This window comes from Hyperolius riggenbachi, chromosome 12, assembly GCF_040937935.1.
Source record: "Hyperolius riggenbachi isolate aHypRig1 chromosome 12, aHypRig1.pri, whole genome shotgun sequence".
Classification (NCBI taxonomy): domain Eukaryota; kingdom Metazoa; phylum Chordata; class Amphibia; order Anura; family Hyperoliidae; genus Hyperolius; species Hyperolius riggenbachi.
This window is the reverse complement of record NC_090657.1, coordinates 227369096-227390943: the sequence shown is the minus strand read 5'-3', so window position 1 is coordinate 227390943 and position 21848 is coordinate 227369096. Positions and strand designations below refer to the sequence as shown.

Genomic DNA, 21848 nt, shown 5'->3' with positions numbered 1-21848 from the left:
GCTATACCTGCGCCTGAGAACAACCACACCCCTCCGCCGCTATACCTGCGCCTGAGAACAACCACACCCCTCCGCCGCTATATCTGCGCCTGAGAACAACCACACCCCTCCGCCGCTATATCTGCGCCTGAGAACAACCACGCCCCTCCTCCGCTATATCTGCGCCTGAGAACAACCACGCCCCTCCGCCGCTATATCTGCTCCTGAGAACAACCGTGACCCCTCCGCTGCCATATCTGCAGCTGAGAACAACCACGCCCCTCCTCTGCTATATCTGCGCCTGAGAACAACCACGCCCCTCAGCCACTATATCTGCGCCTAAGAACAACCACACCTCTCCGCCGCCATTTCTGCACCTGAGAACAACCGTGACACCTCCGCCACCATATCTGCACCTGAGAACAACCACACCCCTCCCCGGCTATATCTGCGCCTGAGAAAAACCACGCCCCTCCTCCGCTATATCTGCGCCTGAGAACAACCACACCCCTCCGCCGCCATATCTGCGGCTGAGAACAACCATGACACTTCCGCGACTATATCTGCGCCTGAGAACAACCATGCCCCTCCCGCTAGATCTTAGCCTGAGAACAAGCACGACACCTCCGCTGCCATATCTGCGTCTGAGAACAACTATGACACTTCCGCTGCCATATCTGCGCCTGAAAACAACCACGCCCCTCCTCCGCCATATCTGCGCCTGAGAACAACCATGACACCTTCGCCACCATATCTGCGCCTTGAGAACAACCATTACTACTCCGCCGGCATATCTGCGCCTGAGAACAACCACGCCCCTCCTCCGCCATATCTGTGCCTGAGAACAACCACGCCCCTCTTCCGCCATATCTGTGCCTGAGAACAACCACGACCCTCCTCCGCCATATCTGTGCCTGAGAACAACCACGCCCCTCCTCCGCCATATCTGTGCCTGAGAACAACCACGCCCCTCCTCCGCCATATCTGTGACTGAAAACAACCACGCCCCTCCGCTGCTATATCTGCGCCTGAAAACAAATGTGACGCCTCCGCCGAAATATCTGCGCCTGAAAACAACCATGACACTTCCGCCGCTATATCTGCGCCTGAGAACAACCATGACACTTCCGCGGCTATATCTGTGCCTGAGAACAACTGCGACACCTCCGCCGCAATATCTGCACCTGAAAACAACCACGCCCCTCCTCCGCCATATCTGCGCCTGAGAACAACCACATCCCTCCGCCGCCATATTTGTGCCTGAGAACAACCACGCCCCTCCCCCGCTATATCTACGCCTGAGAACAACCACGCCCCTCTTCCGCCATATCTGCGCCTGAGAACAACCACGCCCCTCCTCCGCCATATCTGCGACTGAAAACAACCATGCCCCTCCGCCGCTATATCTGCGCCTGAGAACAACTGTGACACCTCCGCCGCAATATCTGCGCCTGAGAACAACCACACCCCTCCTCCGCCATATCTGCGCCTGAGAACAACCACGCCCCTCCGCCGCCATATCTGCGCCTGAGAACAACCACGCCCCTCCGCCGCTATATCTGCGCCTGAGAACAACCACACCCCTCCGCCGCTATAGCTGCGCCTGAGAACAACCATGCCCCTCCTCTGCTATATCTGCACCTGAAAACAACCACGGCCCTCCTCCGCTATATCTGCGCCTGAGAACAACCATGACTACTCCGCCACCATATCTGTGCCTGAGAACAACCGCAACACCTCCGCCGCCATATCGGCGCCTGAGAACAACCACGCCCCTCCTCCGCCATATCTGCACCTGAGAACAACCACGCCCCTCCTCCGCCATATCTGCGCCTGAGAACAACCGTGACACCTCCGACGCCACATCTGCGCCTGAGAACAACCACGCCCCTCTGCCGCTATATCTGCGCCTGAGAACAACCACGCCCCTCCTCTGCTAGATCTGCGCCTGAGAACAACCACGCCCCCCCACCGCCATATCTGCGCCTGAGAACAACCACACCCCTCCTCCGCCATATCTGCGCCTGAGAACAACCATACCCCTCCGCCGATATATCTGCGCCTGAGAACAACCACGCCCCTCCTCCGCCATATCTGCGGGTGAGAACAACCACGCCCCTCCTCCGCCATATCTGCGCCTGAGAACAACCGTGACACCTCCGCCGCTATATCTGCGCCTGAGAACAACCACACCCCTCCGCCGCTATACCTGCGCCTGAGAACAACCACACCCCTCCGCCGCTATATCTGCGCCTGAGAACAACCACACCCCTCCGCCGCTATATCTGCGCCTGAGAACAACCACGCCCCTCCTCCGCTATATCTGCGCCTGAGAACAACCACGCCCCTCCGCCGCTATATCTGCTCCTGAGAACAACCGTGACCCCTCCGCTGCCATATCTGCAGCTGAGAACAACCACGCCCCTCCTCTGCTATATCTGCGCCTGAGAACAACCACGCCCCTCAGCCACTATATCTGCGCCTAAGAACAACCACACCTCTCCGCCGCCATTTCTGCACCTGAGAACAACCGTGACACCTCCGCCACCATATCTGCGCCTGAGAACAACCACACCCCTCCCCGGCTATATCTGCGCCTGAGAAAAACCACGCCCCTCCTCCGCTATATCTGCGCCTGAGAACAACCACACCCCTCCGCCGCCATATCTGCGGCTGAGAACAACCATGACACTTCCGCGGCTATATCTGCGTCTGAGAACAACCATGCCCCTCCCGCTAGATCTTAGCCTGAGAACAAGCACGACACCTCCGCTGCCATATCTGCGCCTGAGAACAACTATGACACTTCCGCTGCCATATCTGCGCCTGAAAACAACCACGCCCCTCCTCCGCCATATCTGCGCCTGAGAACAACCATGACACCTTCGCCACCATATCTGCGCCTTGAGAACAACCATTACTACTCCGCCGGCATATCTGCGCCTGAGAACAACCACGCCCCTCCTCCGCCATATCTGTGCCTGAGAACAACCACGCCCCTCCTCCGCCATATCTGTGCCTGAGAACAACCACGCCCCTCCTCCGCCATATCTGTGCCTGAGAACAACCACCCCCCTCCTCCGCCATATCTGTGACTGAAAACAACCACGCCCCTCCGCGGCTATATCTGCGCCTGAAAACAACTGTGACGCCTCCGCCGAAATATCTGCGCCTGAAAACAACCATGACACTTCCGCCGCTATATCTGCGCCTGAGAACAACCATGACACTTCCGCGGCTATATCTGTGCCTGAGAACAACTGCGACACCTCCGCCGCAATATCTGCGCCTGAAAACAACCACGCCCCTCCTCCGCCATATCTGCGCCTGAGAACAACCACACCCCTCAGCCGCCATATTTGTGCCTGAGAACAACCACGCCCCTCCCCCGCTATATCTACGCCTGAGAACAACCACGCCCCTCCTCCGCCATATCTGCGCCTGAGAACAACCACGCCCCTCCTCCGCCATATCTGCGCCTGAGAACAACCACGCCCCTCCTCCGCCATATCTGCGACTGAAAACAACCACGCCCCTCCGCCGCTATATCTGCGCCTGAGAACAACCACACCCCTCCGCCGCTATAGCTGCGCCTGAGAACAACCATGCCCCTCCTCTGCTATATCTGCACCTGAAAACAACCACGCCCCTCCTCCGCTATATCTGCGCCTGAGAACAACCATGACTACTCCGCCACCATATCTGTGCCTGAGAACAACCGCAACACCTCCGCCGCCATATCGGCGCCTGAGAACAACCGTGACACCTCCGACGCCATATCTGCGCCTGAGAACAACCACGCCCCTCTGCCGCTATATCTGCGCCTGAGAACAACCACGCCCCTCCTCTGCTAGATCTGCGCCTGAGAACAACCACGCCCCCCCACCGCCATATCTGCGCCTGAGAACAACCACACCCCTCCTCCGCCATATCTGCGCCTGAGAACAACCATACCCCTCCGCCGATATATCTGCGCCTGAGAACAACCACGCCCCTCCTCCGCCATATCTGCGGGTGAGAACAACCACGTCCCTCCTCCGCCATATCTGCGCCTGAGAAAACCCGTGACACCTCCGCCGCTATATCTGCGCCTGAGAACAACCACGCCCCTCCTCCGCTATATCTGCAGCTGAGACTGTCACGTGGCTGATGATACATATCAGACTGATCGTTTTTTTTTTTAAACATGGGCATTTGGGCTATTGTATAGAATTTCTATTCAGATGCGGTATACTTGACATCATGATGAGATAAACTTAGGCACATATAGCACTAGCCCTACTAAGTCCCTTTCCATTTTCCAATATAGCAAATAAGAGTTGGTATCTATGAAAATAAGCTTGTCGAACAGCTTGTTGAATTAAGTAAATTTCCTGAAAAGTAAATAGAATCCAAAAGAGCTATATCTGGGTGGGAAAAGGCTTGTGATAAGGTTTTAGTGCTAGAAAGTTTGAAAAACCTTTACTTCTGTTTACTTTTCATCTCAGCAAGGTAAATTCCTCACTGCTTCTGTTTAAAATTAAGTCTTAAAACAAGGCCCTTAAACGAAACATACAAATGAGAGACTGTTAAGCCCAATCTACACGATACGATTCTTTGTACGATTCGATTACGATACGATTAAATCCAGCATGTCCGATCGGGATTCGATTCGATTCAATTCGATTTGCCATTGTTTTGCAATGGCAAATGAAATTGAATTGAATCGAATCCCGATCGGACATGTTGGATTTAATCGGATCATAAATAGAATCGTAATTGAATCGTACAAAGAATCGTATCGTGTAGATTGGGCTTAATATTTACCTTTTGTAAAACACATACAATTAAACCCTGAGCATCATGGAGAGGTCACACATCCTGTTGTGTTATGACACTGCTTTTCTCAGGCGGTCTATTGTGTTGGAAGAGAACGGTGGATCTGTGGTGAGTTTGGCTGGCTTCTCCAGTTACCAGATTCGTACAGATGGGAGGATTTGGCCACTGTAAAGGCAGCCATACACTGGTCGATTTGCCATCAGATCGAGCAACAGATAGATCCCTCTCTGATCGAATCTGATCAGAGAGGGATCGTATGGCTGCCTTTACTGCAAACAGATTGTGAATCGATTTCAGCATGAAACCGATCACAATCTATGGAGCTGCTGCTGCTGCCGCCCCCCTCCAACTATACATTACCTGATCCGGGTGGCGCGAGTCCCCCAGTCTCCGCTGTCTTCTTCTCCGCTCTCGGCTCCAGCTTCACTTCATGTCCGGGGAAGTTTAAACAGTAGAGGGCGCTCTACTGTTTAAACTTCCTGTCTGGACAGGAAGAAGTGAAGCTGGAGGAGCCGAGCACGGAGAAGGAGCAGCGGGGATACGCGCTGGCCGGATCAGGTAATGTATTGCCGCTAGCGTCGGTCGACGGACATTCCAACGCCGATATCGACGCACTCCCGACCCGCCGGCGATCGAGCGAAATCTTCCGTACGGGCGTATCGATCGATTTTGGACAGAAATCGATCATTCGGTCAGCGCTTGTTCAACGATTTCAAAGCAGATTTGATCATAGTGATCGAATCTGCTGTATATCAGTGGGAAAATCGTTAGATGTATGGGCCCCCTAAGAGAGAAAATGGTTAAAACTCTTGGAGCTGCTAGCTGATAAACTCGTAGACGATAGGAGGGACAGATGGGATGGAATCTATAGAATAGCTAGCACAATAACACATTATGAAGCTCACAGTATATGAATATGATGGACATGCTCACAGTAGGATGCCTCTTTTATGCTTTCCATCTCCGCATTTCTGCTGCCCGTATTTCTGGCTGTATGGGGAAGCCATCTTGTTGGTGATGTCAGCACTGTGCATAGAAAAGGAGACACTTAACAGAAACCTATCCTTTAATCTCAAACATTTCACAATGACACACCAAAAATTGTATTTCCACTTCCTCGTTTCTTAAAGCGGTATTGTCACCATAAAAATCAAATTTCAACAGCAACTGGTCTGAGTGGATTAAGTGATAAAGATGCTAATCCTGCACTCATAACTTGCAAAACTTTTTCTGCTGTAATGGTTTGCAGTTATCACATACTTCAGGAGCACTGGCCCTAGTGCTAAAGAGTTGAATGCTGGGAGTTCTTTTTACCTATAATATATGCCTCCTTTTCCATTTATTTCCCTATCTAGCTGCTTATCAGAAACACCCTCTGATTACTCGTGTTTACAAGCAAGGCTGAGGTGAGTCAGTGATTGGATGTGTAAATAAAAAATAGACAGCGCAGTTGTTAGTATACACCTCAGTGGGAGTGTCTGAAGACTCTGGGAGGAGGGCAACTAATGAATACACAATGAGCAAGAGAAGGGAGGGGGGGAAACAAGAGTCATGGAGGATATGATGTCAGCATTAGCTTCGCAAGATGGCCACTGCCTAGAATAGGATTTTGTGGTTTGTATTTGGTTGTTGTTAGTTCCGCCCACTTATCACAACCTGGACACACAGTCACTCAATGACCAATATTGTGAGCTTTGGGGTCCTTGGCATCAATAATGGGACAATGAAAGCAGTTTATCAATCAAAGAAATTTGATTAGCTGTTTGTGGCTCTGGCCCTTTTCTGAATTTGAACCCAAGTCACCCAATGACCGACTGAAGCAGGTTTGAATTCTCTGCCATTAACAGTGTAAGAATAGCAGCAGTTTAAATATTCCCCTTGAAAATTAATAGATGAATTTTGATTTTGATTGGCTGCAGCAGGCTCCACCCACTTTCCTGAACATTAAAGGGAAGATCCGCGCTGGAAATATAAAACAAACTGCACTTACCTGGGGCTTCTTCCAGCTCCTGGCAGTCGATCTGTGCCCTCGTAGCAGCTCCTGCGTCTCCCGGTGTCCAGCAGTGAAGAAGCCGACCTCACCAGGTCGGCTTCATGTGCGCTCCACAGCGCGGGTCACGTGGTGTACATGACGTCACCGGGTTTCTACTGCGCAGGCGCAGAAGTTTGGGCCTGCGCAGTAGAGACCCGATGACGTCACGTACTCCACGTGACCCGCGCCGTGGAGCGCACATGAAGCCGACCTGGAAGCAGACCTGGCGAGGTCGGCTTCTTCACCGCTGGATGCCGGGAGGGAAAGGAGCTGCTACGAGGGCACAGATCGACTGCCAGGAGCTGGAAGAAGCCCCAGGTAAGTGCAGTTTGTTTTATATTTCCAGCGCAGATCTTCCCTTTAATCCCAGTCACCCACTACCACATTTGAGAACCCTGGCATTAACAGTGTAAGAATGGCTGCAGTTTATATTTTTCCATTTGGGTGTTGGCTCCAACCACTTTTCATAACCTTGACACACAATCAATAACCAAAATTGTGAGCTTTGGGGTCCTTGGCATCAATAATGTGAGAATGGAAGCAGTTTATCACTGAAATGATTTGCTGTTTGTGGCTCCGCCCCTTTAGTGAATTTAACCATTTCAGCCCATGGTTGTTTTCACCTTATGGACGAGAAGAATTTTCACCTGTCAGCGCTCCTCCCTTTCATTCCCCAATAATTTTATCACTACTTATCACAAGGAAATGATCTAAACCTTGTTTTTTCTGACAACAATTAGGCTTTCTTTAGGGGTGCAGTATGCTAATAATTATTTTGTTCTAAATGTATTTTAAATGGAAAATTAAGAAAAAAAATGAAAAACATTAATTAGCTCTCAGTTTTTTGCCATTTAGTTAAAATAAAACGTTCTACTGTGGATAAAAGCCACACATTTTATTTGCCTATTTGTCCCAGTTATTGCAACATTTAAATTATATCTATGATGACAAAATTTTATTTGGAAATACAGGTGCATTTTCTTAGTTTTATAGCCCTCACGAATCACAAGCCCAAAATGTAATAACAATATACCCTCTTGACATACATATTAAAAAAAATGTATTCCCTAATGTATGTAGGTGTAATATTACTATTTGGCCACAAGATGTCCTCGTGCATTATTTCATATAAGCGTACAATAAGTATGCTAAATAGGAAGTGATGCGTGGCTGTGTTACTTTGGAAGTTACTGAGGCATCTTATTGATGCCAGCGATCACGGGGGCCTGAGGGGAGATGAATGAATGGGAACCCACTACAAATCGCTAGCATTTTTAAGTAGCGTTTTGTAACTGATTTAATGTATGTTTTCTGGTGATTTTGGTAGCGATTTTAAAAAGTGTACGCTTTTTGGCAGCGACTGTGATAGCGATTTGCAATTTTAATTCTGATTGGTCCTTTCAAATTATTATAATTTTTTCTACAGTTTGCAGTCGTGTAAAATTGTACATAAATCGCTATGTGTAGTAATTTATGAGCAATTTGCCAGTGCTTCAATACTTTACATTGGAGCGCAAACGCTCCCAGAATGCTGCATGTCCTGCGATTTTGATCATTGCAATCGCTACTGTGGAATGTGTTACATTTATTTACATTGGCAGAGCGTTTAGGGAAATCGCTAGTGATTTAAACCGCTCCCTAAATGCTCAAAAAAGCGCTCTAGTGGGTTTCAGGCCAGATACTTGTGCCGACCCTGGGGATTACTTTAACCTCCTTGCCGGTTATCCCGAGCTCAGCTCGGGGTAACCTGCGCAGGAGGATTTCTCAGGCCTCGCTGGGCCGATTTGCATAATTTTTTTTATGACACGCAGCTAACACTTTGCTAGCTGCGTGCATATTCCGATCGCCGCCGCTCGCCGCTACGCTGCCCCCCCCCCCTCCAGACCCCTTGTGCAGCCTGGCTAATCAGTGCCAGGCAGCGCTGAGGGGTGGATCGGGATTCCCTCTGACGTCCCATCGTCCATGACATCGGTGACGTCATCCCGCCCCGCCGCCATGGCAACCGGGGAAGCCCAGCAGGAAATACCATTCTGAACGGGATTTCCTGCTTACTCTAATCGCCGGAGGCGATCGGAGTGGCTGCGGGGATGCCGCTACTCAGCGGCTATCATGTAGCGAGCCCCGGGCTTGCTACATGATTTAAAAAAAAAGAAAAAAAAAGTGCTGTGCTGCCCCCTTGCCGCGGGAATTGGACCGGCAAGGGGGTTAATAACTTGAGGCAACGTTCCCAGAACTGGATCTATGTGTTTTTTTTTCTAGCAGGGATAAAAGTGCCCCTAAGGAGTATTCATCTTGAGAGGAGGAAGCCTCCAGACTCCTCCCAATCCTACTCCACTGGCCCGTTCCTGTGCTGGGACAACCAATAAACCACTTGTCGATGGCTTGCACATGCGCACCAGCATGGGCATGTTTGGGCTTTGGCTGAAAAAGTCAAGTCTGGTTGGGTCCATGCTACTGCGCATGAGAACCACCTGAGCTGCAGCACCGACCCAGCTTGCCAAAGCCCGAGCGGGTCCATGCTACGGCACACGCTTTGGGGGTCTCAGAGCTGCAGCAGCCTGATGGAGGACGGGGGGGGGGGGAATCATTTCTGCACATACACCTCAGGCAAGATCAGCACTGCTTCCTTTTTACATTATTTTTAGTGTATTTTATTCTTGTTGGCCTCTCTATTCGATTATCGATTATCTGCTAAAAAAGAGGGAGAAGCAGCCGGCAATTTTTAGGCCGTTTTGGATAAGCAGAACACTCGTGGCCCGATCTCAAGCCACAAAATACGAGACGAAAGATAGGATTTGAGAACAAACAGTGAGAGCAATAATTCCTCATAGCTATTCCAATAGTGACTCTACCATAAATGTAAACGAAAATATCAAAAGTAACACAAAACCTTTGATAAATGACTTCTAAAAACCCAAGAAAATCCAGAAGCTGAAATCAGAGGTATGTTGTCCATCATACCGCCATCTTGTCTATCATTCAGCATCCATTGTCCATCATACCGTCATCTTGTCCATCATTCAGCGTCCACTGTGCATCATACCACCATCTTGTCCATCATTCAGCCATCTTGTCCATTATTCAGCATCCATTGTCCATCATATCGCCATCTTATCCATCCTATCGCCATCTTGTCCATCATTCAGCGTCCATTGTCCATCGTACCGCCATCTTGTCCATCATTTAGCGTCCATTGGCCATCATACCGCCATCTTGTCCATCATTCAGCGTCCATTGTCCATACCACCATTTTGTTCATCATTCACCGTCCGTTGTCCATCATACCGCCATGTTGTCCATCATTCGTTGTTCATCATTCGGCCATCTTGTCCATCATTCGTTGTCCATCATTCGGCCATCTTGTCCATCATTCGTTGTCCATTATTCGGCCATCTTGTCCATCATTCGGCCATCTTGTCCATCATTCGTTGTCCATCATTCGGCCCTCTTATCCATTATTCGTTGTCCATCATTCGGCCATCTTGTCTATCATTTGTTGCTCATCGTTCGGCCATCTTGTCCATCATTCGTTGTCCATCATTTATTGTCCATCATTTGGCCATCTTGATTATCATTCGTTGTCCATCATTCGGCCATCTTGTCGATCATTCGATATTCATCATTCGGCCATCTTGTCCATCATTCGTTCTCCATCATTCGATATTCATCATTCGGCCATCTTGTCCATCATTTCTTGTCCATCATTCGTCTATCATTCGGCCATCTTGTCCATCAGATGCGGCTGGTTCGGCAGCTGATTAATGACTGTTGGGGGATCTCCTGGACTTGGTGAGAGAGAAATCCCTATGGGGACCCCCCCCCCCCCCCCAGAACAGCCGGTCTCTACCCTGAGTCCTCTCTCCTGACAGTCCTCCGGTGAGCAGGCATGATGACGAGTATCATTGTCAGCATGCTGGCATCTTCCAGGGAGATAATGCGGAGCAGATGGCACTTGCTGTGGAACGCAAACCATCCCTTAAAAGCCGTAATTGCTGGCACCGATGGCCCCGAGCAAAGATCCAAGCAACTTGCGTGCAGGAAGCAAGCCATTACAACAGATGGGGCTCCACAAGCGAGCGTCATGTGTTCAAACACTCTTGTTTATGTCACATTCTCTCTGGAGCCGACAGGGTTAACAGAACACACTGAGCTCATCTATATGTGTAAGAGAATACAGCTATTCCTTTAGACCATGCAGGAGGGTGCCGGCCAGGAGAGGTGTGAGGAGCTGTGCTTCCTGCTGCTCTCACTCAACCACTTTCACAACTAATGAGATCCAAACCTGGTGAGGCACAAGAGCCAGGAGTGTGGCCTCCATCCTATACAGGACACGAGACACCTTACCATACACCTCGCTCACCATCCATCGTCAACACCAGCAATCCAGGCAGCAATTCTGCCCAACCCTGAGACTTCACCACCTCTGAAGAGGAAGGAAGTACAATGTTCCCAACTATGGACTGACCTCTTCTGCTTCATGGCCTGACCCATATTGCTCACATTTCCCATAATCATATGAATTATAATATGCATCTGGAGGGGTGTAATCATATGACTGATCCATCATGGCTGCCTCCTCTGTATTCCCTCCCATAATCCCGTTACTGGAAACATGGAGCTGTGCTGTGTAGTCACATGACTCTCCTGCAGGGGGATAAAGCTGCTAATCCATCATGGCTGCCTCCTCTGTATTCCCTCCCATAATCCCCTCTGTTACTGGAAAGATGGATCTGTGCTTTGTAGTCACATGACTCTCCTGCAGGAGGATAAAGCTGCTGATCCATCATGGCTGCCTCCTCTGTATTCCCTCCCATAATCCCGTTACTGGAAACATGGAGCTGTGCTTTGTAGTCACATGACTCTCCTGCAGGAGGATAAAGCTGCTAATCCATCATGGCCGCCTCCTCTGTATTCCCTCCCATAATCCTCTGTTACTGGAAACATGGAGCTGTGCTTTGTAGTCACATGACTCTCCTGCAGGGGGATAAAGCTGCTGATCCATCATGGCTGCCTCCTCTGTATTCCCTCCCATAATCCCGTTACTGGAAACATGGAGCTGTGCTTTGTAGTCACATGACTCTCCTGCAGGGGGATAAAGCTGCTGATCCATCATGGCTGCCTCCTCTGTATTCCCTCCCATAATCCTGTTACTGGAAACATGGAGCTGTGCTGGGTAGTCACATGACTCTCCTGCAGGAGGATAAAGCTGCTAATCCATCATGGCCGCCTCCTCTGTATTCCCTCCCATAATCCCGTTACTGGAAACATGGAGCTGTGCTTTGTAGTCACATGACTCTCCTGCAGGGGGATAAAGCTGCTAATCCATCATGGCTGCCTCCTCTGTATTCCCTCCCATAACCCCCTCTGTTACTGGAAACATGGAGCTGTGCTGTGTAGTCACATGACTCTCCTGCAGGGGGATAAAGCTGCTGATCCATCAAGGCTGCCTCCTCTGTATTCTCTCCCATAACCCCCCCCCCCCCGGTTACTGGAAACATGGAGCTGTGCTGGGTAGTCACATGACTCTCCTGCAGGAGGATAAAGCTGCTGATCCATCAAGGCTGCCTCCTCTGTATTCCCTCCCATAATCCCCTCTGTTACTGGAAACATGGAGCTGTGCTGTGTAGTCACATGACTCTCCTGCAGGAGGATAAAGCTGCTGATCCATCATGGCTGCCTCCTCTGTATTCTCTCCCATAACCCCCCCCCCCCCCCCCCCGGTTACTGGAAACATGGAACTGTGCTGTGTAGTCACATGACTCTTCTGTAGATGGATAAAGCTGCCGATCCATCATGGCCGCCTTCTCTCCCATAACCCCCCGTTACTGGAAACATGGAGCTGTGCTTTGTAGTAACATGTCTCTCCTGCAGGAGGATAAACCTGCTGATCCATCATGGCTGCCTCCTCTGTATTCCCTCCCATAATCCCCTCTGTTACTTGACACATGGAGCTGTGCTGTGTAGTCACATGACTCTCCTGCAGGAGGATAAAGCTGCTGATCCATCATGGCCGCCTCCTCTGTATTCTCTCCCATAATCCTATGTTACTGGAAATCACATGACTCTCCTGCAGGAGGAGAATCATTCATGCTTCTCTTAGGTTTCCAGTTTTTAGCTATACATACTGTCACGGACGGTTGCGGGGACGCAGGCGCGTCCTGGAACCGCCCGTGAAGAAAAGAATGATCGCACTCGATTCCTGCATCGATTGCGCCTCAGATCAATAGAACCAAGATTTGACGTGTAGTATCCCTATGCCTAGGAACAGCTGGGGGATCTGTCTTAGCTGAAGTGACAGCCTGGGGGGAAGGTGTTAATTAGCTTGGACATATTCCCTGTGGAAGGCACAATTCCCCTTTTGGTTCTGGGAACCAGGTGACACTTAGCTGATCTCATGGAGATGTTAATTAACCAAAGGATGCCTAGGTACAGCCAGGCAGGCTACGAATCCACGGGAGGTCTTGACACTTGGCTCCCTAGTAAAGATCAAAGGAAAGTCAGCTGTTAGCAGCTAGAACACCTCCTGAATTAACCTGAGGCTCATGGCATAATCCATAACTTCCCAGATCTGTAATATTTCTGGGGTTCCTGAGATGGCAGCTTCACCAAACGTGGGGGAAGTGTAGCATGAGCCCCGGTGCTGGTTCTGAGGAAGTTTCAGAACATTCTGAGGTAAGGACTGCCAGTTAGGCAGTTTGAAAATGCCCTGATGATACCACAGGGGTCCCACCCCTCATGTCTGGTATCAGGGCGCTGGGTAAATCGAGACAGACCTGAAAATGTTAATTAATCTGCCCTGACCTGTACGGTTCTGTGAGATAGAGCCCATATATGGGTAGATATGATTTCTAGCCCCCAGGATAAGGGGAGGGCTCATCTCATCTTCTAAGGGGGTGTATGGCTCCCCGCCCTCACTCCCTCCTACTGAAGCAGGGGCATAAGAATGGCAGAGGACCCAAACTCAGGGTCCTCCAGACTGAAAAATCTTGCACTCATCAGATGCCAGCTTGAGGATATGCTGGCATCCACCTGGTCTGAACTCTGAACTCAAATTGAAACCCAGAACTCTGTTTTCCCACAAAAAGGACATCTTTCCAGGAACTAAGTATTTTTCTCCCTTCTTTTATTTTTTATACTGGCTATTACTGTTTTAATAATTGTTGATTTTAATAATTGTCTGTATATATTAATTATTTATATTGCGTGAATAAACGACTTTCTCCAAGTCATTCACTGTCTGCTACCCTGCTTATCAGCACACACAGAACTGATCCCGGGTCTCTGAAGATACGCTACTGTTTGTTTGTTGTTGGCTAGACAGAATATCGTGTGTTTAACCGTTTTATTCGCAGGATTAGTCAGTTAATGGGCTCCACGGTCCCATGGTAACCGCGGTGGTGGCAGTACCCTGAACCAGTGGGTGAAGTTGTAATCACCCGTGTCTCACAGGCTCCCTTCTGAGTTGTCTGCGGCTAATTCTTAACGGTTCCTGCGCATTGACTGCGACCAGAGTTCGCACGATCTGTGCGCTGGCACCGTTTAGAAGGCTAAGTGCGGTCAGCCACTAGGGCTCCTGTGACAGTGTTAGGCAGCGGTTGGGACCTGTGTTGTGCTGAAAGTATCTGCGCTAGCGCTATCGAGAAACGAACTAATTCGTTGGTGTAGCTGGAAGGCAATATATTTTTTATATATACAGAGAGACTGTGTAGCCAGTACCCCTCCCCAAAAGTTTTATTTTATTTGGCATGGAAATGTCCGGGAACTACAAGAAAATGTGCCTGGCGGACCTGCAAAATCTTTGCCAAGAGAGAGGCATTGATGTCGGCCGCAAGACACAACGGGACCTGGTAACGGAATTGTTTCAATGGGATACCCAGCAACTGCGGGAGCCGGGGGTGTCCGCTGAAGTGGATACCAGCCCATCTGACCCAAGTCAAGGGGAACCAGAGACTGAAGATTCTGCGCATACGGAGGTTGAGCATCCTGCGGGCCCTGCTGCAACAGTTACGCAGGAGAATGTCAGTGTGGACCCCAATCCCAGAGTTTCTGAAAGTACTCGCCTGGAACCGGCCAGTACTGGACTGTCCGTTTGTACTGATCCGCTAATGCAGCAGGCATTACAAAAGCTGATGGACACTGACCTGGACAAGTACCTGCAGTACATGCGTGAGGAGCGCCAAATGCGGGAGGAACGGGAGCGGCAAGCCGCAGAACGCCACGCAGAGAGGGATGCCGCTGAGCGAGAACGGGAGCGCCAATCTGCAGAGGCGCGGGAGAGACGACAGCATGACCTCAACATGGCAAAGGTTCAACAGGCCAGCCGGAGTTCACCGCCCAGCCTCCCTGCTGAAGGAGCTGCACCACCCGTAAGTGCAAAATTTAAATTTGCTAATATTGAAAAAGACACAGACATTGACTTGTTTTTGCGGTCTTTTGAAAAAGCATGCCGTCAGTATCGTCTGTCCCAAGACCAGTGGGCCAGACATCTGACACCTTTGCTGCGCTACAAAGCGCTTGCTGCCTTCGCAGAATTGCCTGCGGAGAAGGATAATGATTATGCTGCTATAAAAGACGCTATCATTACTAAGTACCAGCTGACGCCAGAAGCCTATCGGAAAAAGTTCAGGGCCTGGCAGAAAAAGTCTTCTGACTCGTATCGAGATGTGGTCAGCAGCTTGCTTACCACACTCCGCCAGTGGACTCTAGGCCTCACCAAAGGGTCTTATGATGTCCTGGAGGACTTGATAGTCCTGGAACAATTTCTGAACATTTGCCCTGCTGATGTACGACAATTTGTGCTAGAACGCAAGCCGGCTTCAGCAACTGTCGCTGCAGACCTTGCTGAGACTTTTGCAACTACCCGGGTGGCTGATACCTGCAGGACTGTCCCATCCAGCTGGAGAGGAGGTCAGCCCAATACTCTGGCAGACTCTCCTGCCCCTGTGAGCCGTCAGCCACAGAGGCCACCCAGCGCAGCTGCTGCACCCAGGCCTGCAGCGCCTGGAGAGGTCACCTGTCACTACTGCCGCCAGCCCGGACACATGAAGTTCGACTGCCCGGAGCGGAGACAGACACCACCAGCACCTGGATCATCTGCATCACCTGCACCTCACCCACAGCAGAGGCAACCCGCCAGCGAACCACAGCCTGGATCATCAGATTTTGTCCTGTTTGCCCGCGGAAAGGAAATCCGCGACCGAACCGACCAGCAGCAACTTGTTAGAGTGAACGGCAAAGTTGTCACCGGATTCCGAGACACCGGAGCTGACATCACGTTAGTTCACTCACACCTTGTACCAAAGGAGAGCATCAGCTCCAGCCGATCCCTTGCCCTTACTGGAGTAGAGGGCACCCTTTTCCACATAGCCCACGCAAAAGTGAAGCTGGATTGGGGAGTGGGAGGAGTCCAAGAACGGGTTGTTGGGGTTATGAAGGATCTCCCAGTCCCTGTGTTGCTAGGGACTGATTTGGGCAAGCTTGTGTCCTACTATGAACCTGCCACGACCGCCTTGTCGCTCACGGAAGGAGACGGACTCTCCACCCACCACCAGGTACTTTATACACTTGGGGGAGCACCAGGGGGAGGTGGGTTGAATGTGCCCAGTTCAAGGGTACCAGGTTCAATAGTGCCTGCTTCAAAGGCACCTGAGTTTGATGTACAGACTGTCTGTTGTGATGATGCTGTAGCTGTACCTGAGTTTACTGTACAACCTGTCTGTAATGAAAAAATGTCTATACCTGTCAATGTCATTACTGCATGCAATGATGATTTGAGTAATGTCCGTCTGTGCCATTCTGACAGTGTACCTGTGCTAGCAGTACCGCGCAGCTGCACTGCTCAGAACCCGAGCTCAGAACAGGTGGAGGGGGTTCCGGCCTCCTCCCCCTCCTCTGACCGCAGGGATGAGACCTTTCAGCCGCTGGCCTCGTGTGACATGAGCCAGTTGGCTGAAACTGACAGCGCCATATTCTCAGCCGCACTACAAAGTGACCCAAGCCTGGAGGTGCTCAGGCAGCAAGCCGCTGAGCCCCTCGCAGACGGGGCCGCTTTCAAGGTGTACTGGGAAGGTGGGAGTCTGTACAGTGAGTCTGTACAGCCCCCTACAGGTAGATCCCACGCGAATACCAAGTGGCTTGTGGTCCCGAGTGCGTTCAGGGGACATGTGCTGAAATCCGCACATGGTAATCCTCTGACAGGGCACTCGGGTGTCCGCAAGACACTCGCCGGTATTCGGAACCAGTTTTATTGGCCCCGGATGAACAGGGATGTAGCAAACTACTGCAGGGCATGTGCCGTCTGTCAGGAGCTGGGAAGGTCCAGGGATTCCCGCGGGGTTCCCTTAGGTCCACAGCCACTCAGCAGGGGAACCCTGCGTGGGCTGGCTGTTGACCTAACCAACCCACTGCCCGTTGTCAGCAGTCCCGGCAGACACCACGTCCGACTGCAGTGGCGCAAACGCCCTGTCCAGAACGGTCCATGTTGGGTGAACCCTGAGGGTAGCAGACCGCGACCGGTCCAGGGGAACCGAGCCACAGGCTCCAATAGGTTTTCCCGCCGTACCGGCAACTCGAGGCCCGTCAGCCAGGTTAGCGGCGCCGCCACACATCGTGCGGATGAGTGGCTAAGCCGCGGACAATGGGGAGGGCTGTCACGGACGGTTGCGGGGACGCAGGCGCGTCCTGGAACCGCCCGTGAAGAAAAGAACGATCGCACTCGATTCCTGCATCGATTGCGCCTCAGATCAATAGAACCAAGATTTGACGTGTAGTATCCCTATGCCTAGGAACAGCTGGGGGATCTGTCTTAGCTGAAGTGACAGCCTGGGGGGAAGGTGTTAATTAGCTTGGACATATTCCCTGTGGAAGGCACAATTCCCCTTTTGGTTCTGGGAACCAGGTGACACTTAGCTGATCTCATGGAGATGTTAATTAACCAAAGGATGCCTAGGTACAGCCAGGCAGGCTACGAATCCACGGGAGGTCTTGACACTTGGCTCCCTAGTAAAGATCAAAGGAAAGTCAGCTGTTAGCAGCTAGAACACCTCCTGAATTAACCTGAGGCTCATGGCATAATCCATAACTTCCCAGATCTGTAATATTTCTGGGGTTCCTGAGATGGCAGCTTCACCAAACGTGGGGGAAGTGTAGCATGAGCCCCGGTGCTGGTTCTGAGGAAGTTTCAGAACATTCTGAGGTAAGGACTACCAGTTAGGCAGTTTGAAAATGCCCTGATGATACCACAGGGGTCCCACCCCTCATGTCTGGTATCAGGGCGCTGGGTAAATCGAGACAGACCTGAAAATGTTAATAAATCTGCCCTGACCTGTACGGTTCTGTGAGATAGAGTCCATATATGGGTAGATATGATTTCTAGCCCCCAGGATAAGGGGAGGGCTCATCTCATCTTCTAAGGGGGTGTATGGCTCCCCGCCCTCACTCCCTCCTACTGAAGCAGGGGCATAAGAATGGCTGAGGACCCAAACTCAGTGTCCTCCACCCTGAAAACATCTTGCACTCATCAGATGCCAGCTTGAGGATATGCTGGCATCCACCTGGTCTGAACTCTGAACTCAAATTGAAACCCAGAACTCTGTTTTCCCACAAAAAGGACATCTTTCCAGGAACTAAGTATTTTTCTCCCTTCTTTTATTTTTTATACTGGCTATTACTGTTTTTTTTTTGTAACTCTAGTTTTTATTGAAAAATATAGGCATGGGTACAATAAACTTTGCAGAACACAAAATTGGAAATATCAATCAGATCATATAGAAATATCAAAAAGCAGAGACTTTTTCAGTCAGACCAGGATCTCAATTTCTAACAAGCTTTTGTGCAGAGATAAATCTATGTATGAGTAAGTCTCTTAGCTTAATTGGAGAAATGAAGAAAGAGTCTTTGCTTTTAGTTTCAGAGGTGAGAATATAGATGGTTTCTATAAGAGGTGTCCGGAGGTTCTGCTATGATGAGCACAGATGTAGTGCCATGTTTGTAGGAGCAAGTCCTTGGTTTAAGTCCTATAATATGGCTAGAGAGAGTAAAGCCAGTAGAAGCGGGAGAGTGTAGTATGGGTATGCTTAAGGAAGAAGAGAAGGGAGAGAGAAGGGTAGGGTCGGGAAGGGGAGTGGGTGGGAAGGGATTGGCAGGAAGGGGGGTTTCAACAGGGCACAGTGTTTGGCAACCTCATCCCAACGTGTAGAAAGCTAGGAAAGGTGATCCTGAAAAACGCAAGGGGTCCAAGGTTCCGGTGTAGGGGAAGAGCCAGTCATCAGAAACTGATGTGAGTTCAAGGAGGCATATAATCTGGTGAGTATAGGGTCCATGGGCCCCATATTTTATGATACTGAGGTTCAGTGTCCCTCAGGGTGGCTGTCATCTGTTCCATTGTCATGATCCAGTTAATTTTTAGTTTAACTTCTGAGATATTAGGAGGAGCTATGTTTTTCCAAGCTGAGGCTATGGAAAGTCTCGTTGCAGTTAGGATGTGAGTGATCAGACGCATAAGAGGTTTGGGAGCTCCAGGGATAGGTTTGCCTAGGAGTAAGATCGTCGGGTCTAATGGGATTGGAGTGCCTGTGACCGACAGTATCAGATGGCTGACCTCTTCCCATAAAGGAATGATTACTGGGCAGGACCAGAAGATGTGTTCAAGAGATCCTTTGTGAGAGCAGCCCCTCCAGCAGGTGTCGGGTGTGTGAGGGTAGATATTTGCGAGGACTTCAGGGGTCAGATACCACCTGAATAGGATTTTGTATATATTTTCTTTGATTTGAGTGCAGATAGATGAGTGTTTGGCATTTTCCCAGATATCTTCCCAGTCCGAATTACTTATATTAATTGATAAAGCATTTTCCCATTTCTTCATGTAGAGGTGGGAAGCCTTTAAGGTTCCTGAGTTTGATTGTAGAAGAGAGTATATCTGGGAAATTAAGCCTTTTTGATGTCCCTTCTGAAGGCAGATTCTTTCAAAGGTGGTAGGGGAGGGTATTGGGGGGGCCCCCCTGACATGACTGTTAAGGAAGTGGGAGATTTGGTTCGCTTCCATGAGTCTTGATGGGGGGAGATGCATTTTTTCTCTTAACAAGGAGAGTGTGATAAGTTTGCCAGAGGTAGGGTCTGTCCAGTTATTTAAATTATAGTATCCTGAGAGGTACCATCTGGCTATAAAGGAGGGGACAGTGCCTGGGGGAAACAAAGGGTTCCCTAAGATAGGATGCAGTGGGGATGGGTGTGAGATCAGGCCGGCTTTCCGTGCAGTATTTTTCCATATACTGAGGGTAAATTGTATAGTGGGGAGGAAGTTCTTATGGGGTAGTTTAGGGGGGTTTAAGGTCCATATGTAGGAGGCTAGAGAAAGTGGGGAGACCTCCATGGCCTCTATTATAGCCCATTTAGAGAAGACTCTTAGGTCAGACCATTCCTTCAGCTGTCTCAAGTGCGCAGCTTGATAGTAGTGTTTTAAATGTGGGAGACCCAGTCCTCCCTGTTCTCTAGGAGAGAGAAGAACAGACTTGGAAACTCTTGGGCGTTTATGATTCCAAACAAACTTTAAGAATGCTGATTGTAGTTTAGCCAGCTGAATGGAAGGGACCCGGACCGGTAGAGTCTCAAATAGATACAGTATGCGGGGCAGTATGTTCATTTTTAGTGAATATATTCTCCCTATCCAGGAGATTTTATACGCCGTCCATTTGTGGAGATCCTGGAGAATTTTCTGTATAAGGGAGGGAAAGTTTTGTTTATAGATGGTTGAGTATGAGGTGGTAAGGTTGATCCCCAGGTATTTTAGGGTTTGAGATCTCCAGTTATAGGTGAAGTGGGATTTTAGGACCGAAAGCATACTTGAAGGGATTTTGATTGGTAAGGCTTCAGTTTTATCTTTATTTAGTTTAAATCCTGAAATGGCTTCATAAGAGGAGATTGTTGAGTGGAGGGCAGGGAGGGATGTTAAGGGGCTAATGAGAGTGAGTAAGATGTCATCAGCAAAGAGTGAGATTTTGTGTTCATGACCTCCATGTTTTATACCTAGGATATCTTTGTTGAGTCTTATTGCACTAGCAAGGGGCTCTATACTGATGGCGAAAAGCAGGGGAGACAATGGGCAGCCTTGTCTAGTTCCGTTATTTATGTTAAATGGGCGAGTAGGAGCTGAGGGAAGTTTAACTGTGGAGGTAGGAGAGGAATAGAGAAATTCGAGGAGAGTAATAAATGGACCAGTGAAGCCTTGATGTCGAAGCACCTTGAAGAGAAAGGGCCAAGATAGGCGGTCGAAAGCCTTTTCGGCATCTAGGCTTAAAAGGAGGGAGGGTTTATTGTCTCTATTCATAAGTGAAATGAGGTCTATTGCCTTCCTGGTATTGTCACCAGCTTGACGCCCCAATATGAAGCCTACTTGATCATTATTAATTAGGGATGTAAGTATAGGGTTTAAGCGGTTGGCGAGGGCTTTGGTTATTATTTTTAGGTCGGAATTTAAGAGGGAGATTGGCCTGTAGCTTTGAGGTAGTTGGGGGTCTTTTCCCTCCTTAGGAATTACTGTAAGGAGAGAGGTTAGCATGGTATGAGGGGGGGTGTGTCCATCCATTATTTTAGAAGCAAGGGTCGCTAAATGGGGAAGTAAGATGTGTTGGAACTTTTTATAATAGGAGTAGGGCAACCCGTCCGGTCCCGGAGATTTTGAGGAAGGAAATGATTTTAATACCTCAGCCAGTTCTAGAGTAGTTATAGGGGAGTTGAGTGTGTCCCGTTGGGGATTCGTTAGTTGAGGGAGATTTAAGGGTGCTAAGAATGAGTCAACTGCAGAGAGAAAGGTAGGGTCTTTGTCATGGTCCGGTAAATTATAGAGTTGTTCGTAATAGTTTGTGAAGATTTGAGCGATCTTTTGGGGGTTGTAATGAGTATGTCCGTCTGAGTCTTTCATGGCGTATATGAATTGTTGAGAATTTTTAGGGTTTAGTTTTCTAGCCAGGATTGTGTGGGGCTTATTTCCTCATTCATAGAAAAGCTGTTTAGTCCAGCGCAG

At 49.7% G+C, this 21848-nt stretch overlaps 1 protein-coding gene across 1 annotated transcript in view; it reads right to left on the bottom strand.

The window, feature by feature from the left end:
- Nucleotides 1-21848, bottom strand: part of LOC137541198 (leucine-rich repeat and fibronectin type III domain-containing protein 1-like protein) — a 311740-nt gene that overhangs the window by 281235 nt on the left and 8657 nt on the right. Inside the window, exon 2 of the mRNA XM_068262375.1 lies at nucleotides 5731-5823. Within this exon, the coding sequence (XP_068118476.1) occupies nucleotides 5731-5758 (28 nt within the window). The 5' untranslated portion in view covers nucleotides 5759-5823. The remainder of the gene's footprint in view (nucleotides 1-5730; nucleotides 5824-21848) is intronic.